At 42.9% G+C, this 13,203-nt stretch overlaps 1 protein-coding gene across 2 annotated transcripts in view; it reads right to left on the reverse strand.

Annotated features, from left to right (window-relative positions):
- The window catches only part of AP3D1 (adaptor related protein complex 3 subunit delta 1), a 400,132-nt gene that overhangs the window by 87,477 nt on the left and 299,452 nt on the right, over window positions 1-13,203 (reverse strand). For both annotated transcript variants that reach the window (XM_086947180.1, XM_086947179.1), the window contains exons 27-29: window positions 12,764-12,811; window positions 11,480-11,669; window positions 6,760-6,848 (exon numbers count right to left, since the gene is read on the reverse strand). In XM_086947180.1, the coding sequence (XP_086803306.1) occupies window positions 6,760-6,848; window positions 11,480-11,669; window positions 12,764-12,811 (327 nt within the window). The remainder of the gene's footprint in view (window positions 1-6,759; window positions 6,849-11,479; window positions 11,670-12,763; window positions 12,812-13,203) is intronic.

Consider the following 13,203-nt stretch of genomic DNA (forward strand, 5'->3'; position numbering starts at 1 on the left):
CCAGATGGTAAAGCCGCAGGAATAGATGGCATTCCTGTGGAGTTCTAAAGAATATTTGCACCCCAAATAAAAATCAATTTTTCTTGCTGTAGTAACCGTCATATTTAATGGGGTCTCCCCTCCTGCCTCCCGGTACAATGCCAAAATCTCTATATTTCAGAAAAAAGGCAAATCACCATTTGAGATGGGGTCATACAGGCCAATCACTATAATAAACGGAGACTCTAAAGTCTATTCCAAAATACTCGCAACAAGAATATCTTCTGTAGTCGAGCCTCTGGTGTAAGAATGGCAGCACAGATTAATTCCAAAGAAGAGTACTACTGAACACATTAGGCGGGCTATCACTCTGTTTGACGCAGCACAAGTGTCAGGAGACCCGATGTCTCTGATCTTACTAGACGCTGAAAAAGTATTTGATCGGGTCTCCTGGAGGTTTCTGTGGTGTATCATGAAGAGGATGGGCTTTGGGCCAAAAAGTACGCAAGCAGTACAAGCTCTGTACCAGAGCCCGACTGCCTGTGTGTCGATCAATGGGAGGTTATCTGAGCAATTTACCATCTCTTGGAGCACTAGGCAAGGCTGCCCTCGCTCCCCTTTGCGCTTTGCCCTCTATATAGATCCCTTAATAAAGAAAATTGAAAACAACCCAGCAATTTTGGCAGTGAGCATGCAGGGAGTCAACACTAAAATTATGGCCTACGCTGATGACCTGGCCATTACTACACCTGAACCTGAAAGCGCTATTCTGGCAATGGAATTGGAGGCACAAAAATTTGGAAAAATCTCGGGGTATGCACTAAACAAAAACAAAACCCAAATAATAATAAACAGTGAAGTTAACTGGATTGACAGCCGGATTGTTACGAAGGTCAAATATTTGGGGGTGGCTATAACTGCCAACTTAGACGAAATTGTAACGGAGGACTTATCCCCCTTGGCCACCGAAACAAAAAGAGCCCTCAAACAAATTGACAACTTACACCTGACTCTTGTGGGCAGATGTAATGTAATCAAAATGACCTACTTCCCGAAACTGCTCTACTACTTTTGCTCCATCCCACTGGAATTTAGCAAGGCCAAGTTACAGAAGTTTCAGCAACTCTTTACGCAAGTTATTTGGGCTTACTAACAACCGAGACGGGCCCTAAAACAACTCTCTCTCCCCAGGGAGCGAGGGGGGGATGGGCTTTTCCTAATATAGTACTTTATTACTGGGCTTCAGTTTTGTAATACAGCACTGAATTGATGAAGGAACACTCCTTTTCTCCTTTAACAGGTCTTCCTTCTCCATTTTAGCTTTTATTGGGGGAGGAGTCTCGTGGCTGTCTGTTCAGACAGGTATCCTTTGGATTCTATAAGCGTGTCAGGTTCAAGACACTATTGAACTCCTTTAAAGTCTTTTGCAACATACGCAGAACCTACGGGCTGGGAATATTTAACTACCATACCCCTATTAAAGTGAACTGTAACCTACCTGCTATCTTTGGCCGGACCTACCTAGTAGATTGGTATAAGGCCGATATCTCAAAGCTAGGAGACCTAATTTCCAGTGAAGGAGTTAAATCCTTTACAGATCTACTAAACCAATATGGTCTGAAAAACCTAGACACCTTCAAACATCTTGCTATTCACGGCTTTCTTTCTCGAAAGGCCGGGGGACCCGCAGGGTTTTCAGAGATTAAATTTATCAATCTGCTATGGACCCCAGTGATTCCACGGATAGGCCCTATCTACGCCGCTTTACAGCCAAACCCCAGACGATCTACCCAGGATAGCAGACAAGTGGCTCACGAAACTAAAGGCCCCGCATAGCATGCTCTATAACTCACTGGAACTCTCCCAAAACGACCTGCTGTCAGCAAAATTACAGGCGCAACACTTTAAAACCATCTTCTTTTTATATATTACAGCTAGCAAAATTGACAAATGGGGAACAGGTAAAGGGACACTGTGCCCTCAGTGCTCCGAGTTTGGCGCCGATGAAGTACACATGTTTGCCACCTGTCCAAAACGTACTTCTGTCCTTCTTAGAATACATGATTTTGTGGGGAAGGTCATTTCCCAGGCCATTGTACTGACTCCCATAACTATATTGTTAGGGACACAAGAAGCGTTTAGCAGGAAAAAAGGAGGGGCGCTTGTTTTTTTAGCTATGACAGTGTGGATGATCGTTGCTTCGGCATGGATTGAGACCGACCCACCCCCTTTTTCCCAATGGCTGGCTAGGCTTAATGGCAACCTACCATCTCGAAAAGGCTGTATATGACAAAAAAGGCCGCAAAGGGAGAAAGAAGGGACTAGACATTTGGGGAACTCTCACCACCTGGCTAGAACAGCCTGATCAGCCTGGGCTATACGTCTAATCTGTCTTCTTTCGTATAAGAGACGTCCTGCTAGTAAAAGGGACAGCTCGCGGTCAGCCGAAAATCTGACGGCACTCAAACTTCTTTTTTTCTATCTCTTCCTATGTTCTTTTGCCATCCTTCTCTTCTTTAAACTTGTAGTTTTTCTTGCTAATGTTGAACCTAATGCGTCCATTTGTATATACTTCTGTGTACTGAACATTTGGTAATTTTGTAACAGTAGGGGGTGGGAGATTAATATGTCAAACTTTGTATTCACTGCAAAAAAAATAAAAATAAAGATTGGATCCATATGAAATGTGCTTGCTATAGATGCTTACAGTCTTACAAAGCAGAGAGGCAGCTGTTATCTTCCCCATATAGAATACAACACGAGCTGAATAGAAGATACAACTAAGGATACCAAAAGATAATGAAAATGCAGAGCTGTCTTCTGATCCTGAAAGATATGAGGCAATGGCCTGGCTGCCCAAACATGGTGTCCCAAAATAGTGCCCAGAATGATTTTCAGGCTTCAGTCAAACTTTGAAGACTTAATTAACACAGCTTGAAAACAAAAGGTGAACCAAGGACTGGGGTATCTGTAAAATGGTTTAGTAGTATGTGTTTCATAGGATCATCAAAAATAACCAGTAGGAATGTCCTTTCTAAAAATTATTTCACATTGCCACAACTCCTGAAAAGTTCAGAACATGCTCTCAGACCTGATCCAGCTTCAGGGAGATTTTAAGGTACATTAGCAAAGGGGCAAGTAATCATATTGAAGATGCCATGGTATATGTTAACAAAAATTTAAATAAATACAATATACTAATACATTTAAGAGACCTTGGAAACGGAACAGAAAAAAAATGAGCCAGGAAGAAAAGTGGGAGAAATCTAAAATGTGGTAAATGGAAAGAACACCTAAGAGAAAGCTCCTTCGTTCAACAGGCACAAGTCTCCCAAAAGAAGGTATCCATTGAGAAATGAGAAGGGTCAAAATGCCAAGCGGTCAGACCAGAAAGCGGGGGAAGCCATCCTCTATTGTTGTACCTGCTAAGTTTTCTAAATTCTTAAATGTGTGTTGCTCCCTGTTCTCGGGCACAGTTCTAGGACAGGATGTCTCAATCATAGTAGGAGGGACCAGTTGAGAGAATGAAATACCAAAAGATAGGACCATTTTTTCTATTCTCTTCATATTTGCTATAAGGTCACACATCATCATCATCATGACACATATCAGTTTAAAACCCAAATGATTCATTATATCAAAACCAAACTGAGTCCTGGTATCCAAGACTCAACAGTAGATCTTTTATGATCTAGCTGTGAGACTTAGCTGGCATGATCATTCCTTAACAGTGCTGGTGTTCTAGGAAAGAGGTGGGGAGTAAATACCCGCACCAAATAGCACCAAGTGAGCAAGCCCACATTCTTATATTTTTTCAAAGCACCTTTCTTCACTTTGCCATTTTTCTGACTATCATTTTACCATCAAGACCCTTACAAGTAGATTCTCTGTTATGTCTTGTGACTGAGAAGCCACTTGGAAGTAAGAGGTAGAGTGTCAAAACACATTTACACAAATCTCACAATTCCATATTGTTGGGAGCAGAGTTGCTGATTTTACTGGCTAATTCAGCAGTGCCACTGCTCAGATTCTGAGGAATTTACTAGCTCGGACAGAGGGTAGATTACATAAATCTTACAGACTAGAGCCTAAGAAAGCAGTGGTGTTAGGAAATACAGCAAATTTGCCTCCAAACTGCTTTTAATGTTAGGAGCATACACACATTTTGCTTTTGGACAGAAGCTTTTAATTTTGCAATACTAAACGCATTTCCCAAATACAAACATTTTTTTAGTTTCATGAAAAACAAACATGGGTGCCCACAACATGACAAGAGTTACCGGTTCAAAGAAGGTGCTTCAGTGCCTTGTAAGAGGGACGAAGAGCTGCATAGATTTAATTACAACCAATAATGCCAATGCAACTATTATACCAAAGCTGTGCACAAAATACCCAGACTTACCATCATTGTTTTAGGATCAACATTAATACTGTGGGTGGCTACACAATACAGTCCTCCCTGCACACATACATGTACACTCCCACACAGCAGCATTTGAGATCACAATTGTTTCTATTTCTAGGCTGATTTATTCCGCTTTGGATGTCAATCACTGTTCATTGCAGGAAATCACCATGGCCCATTTGCTGTTTGGGGACACACTATTACAGGCCCTCCGCTATCAAATGCACTTTCAGTGTGATGATAGGCCTACCATTGGCTTATTAGTACAGAGCCCTGCTGTAGGGGATGTGTTGAATCTATTCAACATTGAGCTTGCTGGGTGCTAGTACAACAATTCTGCCAATGTGAGAGTCTAGGATCAGTACTGACTAAGAGGAGCAGCACTGCACAGCTTCACACCCTAGGTCACAGGGAATATTTTTTGGTGCGGGATGTCCCAAGCACTTCGGGCCCAGCAAATTAAACACTCACTGCTAACATCTGGTGTGACTTCTAGCTCAAGAGCTTAATTGCAGTACAATCACCACAGCCATTCATCCTTCAAAGTCTAACAACATGAGTACCATTAAACTGATTAACAATAACACATTTAAAGCACAGAACAGCAACAAAACCTGCCGTATTAAGTAATATATAAACAGTATTATTTACAGCACAATCACATATTGATATTCGGGGAATATCCCTAATATAAAGATCACACCAGCAGGGTAAGCCTATTTAAATCTGGTTTCTCCAGGGCCACACAAGATTACCACAGCCCATGGTGCCCTGGCCAACTATTGCTAAGGTCAGGTGTAATGGTTGAGTAACATTTAAGTTTCAATGTAGACCCATCGCACACTTTGGTGTGTACGCACATTGATGCATGTTAAGAGCCTGTCACCAATTTACACTGCAGAATTTCAGGCCCATCAGGATTTACATTAAGGCTTTTCATTTGCTGGTCTTTAGGAATACTGCAGACCCTGTGGGGCCTTTTTCGCAAGAAACATGGCATCCAATCCGTTGACCAAACAGCACCAAGTGAGCAAGCCCACATTCTTACATTTTTCAAAGCACCTTTCTTCACGTAAGCATTTTTCTATCATTTTACCATCAAGACCATTCCAAGTAGATTATGTGATATGTGCTGTGACTGAGAAGCTACTTGGAAGGGGTAGGGTGCCAAAACACAATTACACACATCTCACAATTCCAGATTATTGGGAGCAGGGCTGAAGATTTCCCTGGCTAATACAGCAGTGCCACTGCTCAGATCCTGAAGAACTTACTGACTCGGACAGAAGGCAGATTAAATCAATCTTACATACTAGAGTCTAAAATAGCAGTGGTGATTACCTCTCAAATTTGAAGTGTTCACTATATTTGTGGGAAATGCAATACATTTGCCTCTAAATAACTGCTTTTCATTTTACGAGCATACACACATTTTGCTTTTCCACAGAAGCTGTTACTTTTGGAATAATAAAAAACGCAATCCCAAATACGAAAGCTTTTCAGTACTATGAAAAACACAATCTGTTAGTAACAAACATGGATGCCCACAACATGCCAAGAATTACTGGTTCAGAGAAAGTGCCTTGTCAGAGGGATGAAGAGCTGTATAGATTTGATTATAACCAATAATGCCAATGCAATTATTCACTAAATATTAGGAAATGCAATTAATTTGCCTTCGAACAACTGCTTTTTATTTTACGACTATACACAAGTTGACTTGTGGGATAATTAGGCCCAGCAAGTGTCCCTTTCCTCTTTTAATATTGTCATGGATTTAGTCATTAACTAATCAACACTGGATTTTTGTTATTCATAGACAATCGCGGTGCCAAATCTAGTTTACTCATTCTCCTTCAAATTTTTAACTATTGGTCATCCGTTGAGTCATAGCGACCTACGAACGAAGGGTTTAAAAGGTCTCCAAACTGTTCTCCAGAAGGAGCCAGCTGAGTATTGTACCCTCCACCAAGGTGTAGCACGACCCGATGATGGAGCATGCCACCTTGGTGGCCAAAGATCTGTACATCCTGAAAAATAATTACCTTTGAACATAAAAATTGTCAACTTTAAAGGCCTCAGATAAACTGTCTTTACCTGAGGGTCACCCCTTTTTTAGTAATATATATTAATTCAGACCTTTCAACACTACCCACAAGCAAACATGATTGTAATAAATTACTAATTTAACAGTTGCCTCTAGGATATTAAGCAAATCCCTCAACACTACCAGTTTTGAAACATGTGCAGTTGATATGGACTATTGAGAAATTAAAACAATCATGTCAAGTGTACCCATATGAATGTTGCTGTGTTTGAGCAACTGAGAGCAACTATTTTCACAACTTAAAAAATTAGAACTTGACAGAACTCACTTTAACGATGAATGAAAGTGTTCCTTTCAGTTTCTGAGGCATGACGATGCTTTGGACTGTGAATACAAACTGAGCTTCGTTTGAGATACCTGCAACAGACAAAGGGATAAGTCAACAGCCCAAAGCATTAAATTCTGCTTTAAAAAACATCATAAGCAGTTTATTGGCCGTAGTCAATTATATTTCATGACTAGACGTGCAAACTAAAAAAATATCCCAATTTCAGATGCTGAGAAAAAAAACTGCAATTGTGTATAGCGCTTGTGGGCGTTTCAAGGAAGGTTATTTGTGAGCTATGTGCTATAGTACCTAAATGTGCATAAAGCGAGAGAGGGGCAAACCACATTATTCAAAGGAAAAAGAACATGTTGAAAACCCATAGGCAGTTGACATGATTTGTTTGGCCGAAAAATACATATGCATGGAAATGGACTTGTACCCCTGCCCTGAGTGCCAAACGGTACTGTTGTCTGGACCCCTAATGCTGAGGTTTGTTTTCATTCACTGATCATGCGTGTGTGCCGTGACACAGGCCTGTCTTATGGTTTGTGGTCTTTTTGGATTAGGAGGGTAGTCCAAAGCGCTACCCTCATATTGGTGGAAGGGTACTGCCTTCACAAGCAGCATGAGCGCCGTGGGGGCAGCCTACAGAGTAGTGATCAGTAGGAGTGAACAGTCCTTTTTAACCTGTGTCACTTGAGTGAGGCCTACAGGCTCGCTCACTTTTTTAAGTTCTACAGATGTGTGTTTAACTCACCCTTTGGCCTGCATTAGTTAGATGTGAAGTTCTGTGCAGTGCAGGAGTGGTAATTGTGCACTGGTTGTGTGTGTGCCTGGGAAGAGTACAACATAGGAATCGATCAGTACTATGTGGTACGTGCATTAGGAGTGCGTGTACTGGATGTATGCGTGACTGCGAGGTGCGCAGTACACAAAAGATGTAGTGCTATGCCGTGCAGTGTATGGCGAGTGCATGCACAGGATGTATATGTACCTGTGTGTCCTACAGTACATGAATGTAAATGTGTGGGACTTGTAAAGCGCACTGTTGCCCAGGAGCGTCCTGGCGCTGAAGACCGCTGGGGAACCCGTCCTGGCTTTCCCTGTGAGATGGTCCCTTCTGGGTATCCCCAAGGTGAAGCCAGGCATCCCTGGCGTCTGTGGGGGCCCGTTGTAGAGATGAGGCAAGCTTAATGCCCAGTGTTGCAGAGTGTGATCCCTGGTTAGAGTAGGCACCGAGGCGAGAATTATCGAGTCCGTTGAACCCTGGTCCACGACCCTGCCGCGTCGGGGATTGAACCCTGGTCCCGGGCTGTTCTCTGCTTCCAGGTCTGCCGCCTCTAAGCAGCGAGCCACACCACTCCACTAAGTGTTGTGCTGAGCACGCATGATGAATGTGTGCGCTGGCTGTAGGTGTGCCTACAAGTGGCACAATACAGAAAGGCTACAGTACTGAGTAGTGCATACAGAGTGAATGTGTCTGCTGAGTGTATGTATGTCTGTGGTGGTATCAGTGCTTCACAGTGTGTGCGCTGTGTACATACAAGGATTTCAAGTGTACCTGTAATGGTACATTACATGGAGGACAATGGGTTCTATTTAGGGAGGGCCAGACCCGGCTGCTGAAAACATAAGCAGATAGAGGAATCCCCCCCCAGTCAGATTAGTGTACTGCTGCATTCATGTGAGCCGGGTGGGACGCATTGGAGGAGGGAGAGCAAGGCACCCCTGTATACTTCAAAGGGTGCTCTTTTATTCAATGAGAGATCACAAGGAAGGGGCTTGGACACAACTCAGTGAAGGAGGTAGTGTTGATGAGGTAATCATAAAGAGTGGGGCTGAAGTCAGAGAATAACCTTTTGATCCACATATCACTATGGTTGACAATCAAGTGGGAGCTCTAATCACTCCCATGGCCTGTGTAAGGAAACTATCAGCCTCGGTGTCTCTCATGCTGTGACAGATGGATTTTCAAGAGGGAGAAGAGAAGTTTGGTCTTCAAAAGAAGCAGGCCCCCAACATAAAACTTTAAAGACCCAGACCCTAAATCGCATTGGGTGTCTTGAATTGTACTATAAGGGGAGACTGAATCCCCAAAAATTGTCATCTGCCAAGAAGCCAGACAGGCTGTGTGAGGAGGGGGGATGCGTTGCGATACTTCTGTTTGTGACCAGGACTAGGGGCCAAGTCTACCTGCTGAACGAGGGAACATTACACAGGGAAACCAAGACCACATGCTCTGGTGCCTGGAGCACCAACACCTGCATGGTTGCCAAGACCAGTGTGCCCCGTGAGGAAGAGGAGACCATTGTCAGGAGAAAAGTCCAGTGGCGAGCCCTGTTGAGTGGACTCCTGGTGCGAGGAGATGGCTGCTGCACCTATCGGGTCGTTGCCAGTGTGCAAAATTGAATTGGTGAACCCAGTATGACAGAGAGCGCCCCACTGAAAATAGCTGTGTAAAAAGATTGCTGTGGAGTAAGGGCGGAAGCCTGTGCAGTACCGTTGCGGCAACCCAGTGAGTCAAAAGAGGCCGCCATGGAAGATACTGCACTGGGATCAGGGCTGAAGCCTACGCGATCTTAGCAGCGGCCCTGCATACCAGGAGGGGCCTTGTATACACCACAACAGCTACGGTACAGGCAGATTTCCCATTATCTCATTCTGTATTCACAGAGAGAAACTGGAATTCAAAAGTGGAGTTTCCTACATCAAGCAGCTCACGGCTCTACACACAGAGGGTGTGATCATAGAAGGGCTTTGGTATGTGGACTGACCCTATAACAGAAGTAAGCTATCTGTCGACATATCTGGAAGGAGATCTGCACAGACGGTGAATCCGGGTTAAGTCAGTCTTGCTTTCTGGCAGATATCAAACTGGGTGCAAGGGTAAAACATTGAGAAGGTCTCTGAGCTGCAGTCACTGGGACTGTTCCGAAGAAAAGGAAGTCAGGGTGAAGTGAAACATAGGTAGAAAACACCTTTTTCTGAATCCAATATGTCATTGTATAGGACTCCGTTCATACTGCCACACAGAACATGCTTTCCTGCTACATACTTCACATCGCTGGACATTTCACCGCCTGCACTCGACAGCAGGAATAAGCTGCACAGCTGTTACAGGTGGTGAACTATCAGAGTGACACAAAAATAAGAGAACAGGGGAAAAGGTCAACCTGCAGGAAGGAGGAATGCAAGGGATCTCAAAAGCCAGACATTCACTGCTTGGCACCTGTATCAGTGACTGCCCGGTGGTGTAAAATCCAGATTCTTCCTGACCAAGGAAGGACGTGCTCCTCAGAATACTCAAAAAGCTGCTATTTAACCAGAGTTTGTGTGGGTCTGACAGCCAGACTTCCCAGAGATGAGGGGACATTGCATGAAGTCTTTTAGCTAAAAGAGCTGAGAATCTACCAGGAAAGTCTAGAAACGTGTTTCCCTTTTGAGAAAGGGAATGCTTTTTCATAAAGATTAGCACGGAGTTGGCAGTAGATCACCGTCTCTGTGGATTGTTACACTTAAGCTCCGGCCCGTACATTATCTACCGAGAGGCCTGTAGCTGCTCACCCTCACTATACAAAAAGTCAAAGTGCGGAAAGGGGTTTTACTTGGAAGATTGCAGAGCCAAAGCGGGCTGGAGCACTGAACACTAGTGGAAATTAACTTCAACCACTTGAGTTACAGCTCAGCAGTCCCCATCTACACCGTGGCTTCCCCGAGGTCCGATAACTGCTTATCCACAGATGTGCTTTCTGCTGTGCACATCCCTAGAGCAGAGTCTAGAAGGAAGATGGTAGGGGATAACATGGGAAAGCCTACACACAGGAATGCTGGATCCATGATAAAAACAACTTTTCCTTTGCTCTCTTTTTGCTTCTGGCATTTTAGGGCAGGGAAACTGAGAAGTAGAGTAAATGCTAGGACACAAAGACATTGCTGGCATAAGTCAAACTTTAAACTGAGCTCAGTACTTGAAGGGAATTAGAAGGCTACTCTAGATAGGTTCTTACTTTATTTTTTTACAGGAGCTGGAGTAGTCTAGCTATCTGGCAGACACTGGATCAACCTCGGATATAACTTGTAGCAAAATCATATGGAAAGGTTTTAAACTCCTTAGTGTCCTATGTTGGTCAATATAACAAGAGGTGTGATAGCTACCAATAATTATAATTATGTTGAATTTACAAAATAACTCGTCTTTTATTTAGTGAATAACATTTGAGTTTTTCACAGAATAAACCTGGAATATGGCTCTTATTGGACAAGTCAAACCCTGATTATACATTACAAACTTGGTGTAAATTAGGCTTTCAAGAGGTATTCTTGCAAAACTCTTCAGGGGTATGCTAGTCAGTTTTCTTCAATTCAAGCTACATTCAATGCAGATGGTCATAGCTGGCCAACTTCAGGCTGTTTTTCAATAAAACCAGAACATATCTTAAAGTTGGTTTTGTCAGTGAATTTTGCTGGTATTGCGATATTTTATTTAGGTCGATAATGCCCTATGGAAAAGAAGAGGTCTGGATCCTCAGTGTGGTTCACTGATATGACCTGCTATGATCATGCTTAAAATATGTGTCTACAGCAAAGCTGTGATTTGAGGTTTACATTACTGAGCACCATCATATCAAACTTCAATTACGCAGTATAAAAAACACACCCCTTCCGGTAACACACTATCGGGACCAAATGTCATCCATTGAGTCCTGAGAGAAGTGCTTACCAGGAGGCAGCTGGAAAGGGACTGGAATGCCATCATGCACAGAGGCCCCGTCTGGCCGCATCATTTTAGTGTTGAGGGAGTCCAGCACATTCAGTTCCATGCTCTTCAGGAAGCTGCTGCTCTGGTTTTCGAAGATGACTGACACAGTCACCTGACTCTCCTTCTGTAGATCTCCTTGGATGTCGTAAGTCTGAAGTAAAACATGCAAGCACAGATTTCCATGCATTGTCCAAGAACACAGTGTAAAATACAACTTTGAAGTGACTGATTATATAAGTGTACAATAAAAAGAAACATACAAATTAGTTAAAGCAATTATGAAGACCCCAATTAACTAATAAGAACAACATTTCTAATTTTTTAAGTCCTTATCAAACAAAACCTGTCTTAGGTTATAGGTAGGGCCACTAGAATCATGTGACAGGCAAGGACCTCATTATTCGGCTGGGCTCAAAACTTATCAGCATGAAAAATGGTTTAATAATTAAAAAAAAATGGTTTAATGCAGAAATTATGCAGTTTTGTAGCAGCATTATTTTGCTATTCTGTCATTTTCAAACATGTGATTGCTAGCTGGACAAAGGTTTCACCTCGCTAGTGTCAGTTTAAAACCTGAATACGGCAATCAGCAAATGATAGGTGACCAGTTTACCTTTCAAATTTCTTGCCTCATGCGGCACCATTTTTAAGAACTTTAGCTCTATTTGAGCCAGAAACAAAATCTGTAAGGAATGAAGTAAATGATGAACTATGTGCCAAGTGTGGCAAATCCATAATTATGCAGAAAACGGAACAGCTGCAGAATCACGATATTACAGTGGCCCTAGCTATTACCTGTCCCGCAGAGCAGAATTAAAAATTAACTTAATTAAAAGCAGCTTTATGGAAATTCAGAGGTTCGAATATGAGCTGCGAGAGCCATAGAGCAGTCTTCTCATTCCTATATGTGACTAAGTATCATGGTGGGTTGAGGGATTCAGGGAAAGCTTAAGAAACAGTCTATACAAGAAGGATAACTACAAATCTTGGGAGGCACTGCCCCCAATAATCCGTCCAGAAAGAAAAGCTACATAAGCAATAAGCTACACATTTATTCAAACAAACATTCTAATTGTGAATAATGGCTATGTTAACTTTCAAGTCTTTTTAATTCATGCACAGAAGAAGCAAAAACATGGCTTGTTGACCTTACCTTGTTGGGCTTTTAATAAAAACTAAAGAAAATAAAAAACATCACTTAATGGCTTATGAAATGCGCCTGAAGAAAGCTGCTGAGTGACTTACCACTCTGATGTACGAGTTTTCAGCAAGAAGGTTATAACTAGACATGGGCTGCAGAAGTGAAAGAGAGAGATTAAGAGTAAAGCAAAAATGTAAATGTAAATGTAAATGTACATGTATTTATATAGCGCAAATCACTGACCGAGGTCGGTATCTAAGCGCTTGCTTAGGGAACCCGTCCTGGTATTCCCCTCTGAGATAACCCCGGCAGGGTATCCACAAGGTGAAAGCCAGGCATCCCGCCGCGAGGGGCCGTTGTGGAGATTAAGCAAGCTATTGCCCAGAGTCGCAGAGTGTGAACCCGTGAGTCGAGAAGGCACCGGAGCGAGAATTATCGAGTCCGTGGAATTTTTTTAGCCCAAGACCCGCCGAGGCGGGGAATTGAACCCTGGTCCAGGGCCGATCTCAGCTTCCGGGTCTGCCCCCTCTAACCCCTGAGCCAC

The sequence above is a fragment of the Lissotriton vulgaris genome, chromosome 12 (assembly GCF_964263255.1).
Source record: "Lissotriton vulgaris chromosome 12, aLisVul1.2, whole genome shotgun sequence".
NCBI classification, from domain to species: Eukaryota; Metazoa; Chordata; class Amphibia; order Caudata; family Salamandridae; genus Lissotriton; species Lissotriton vulgaris.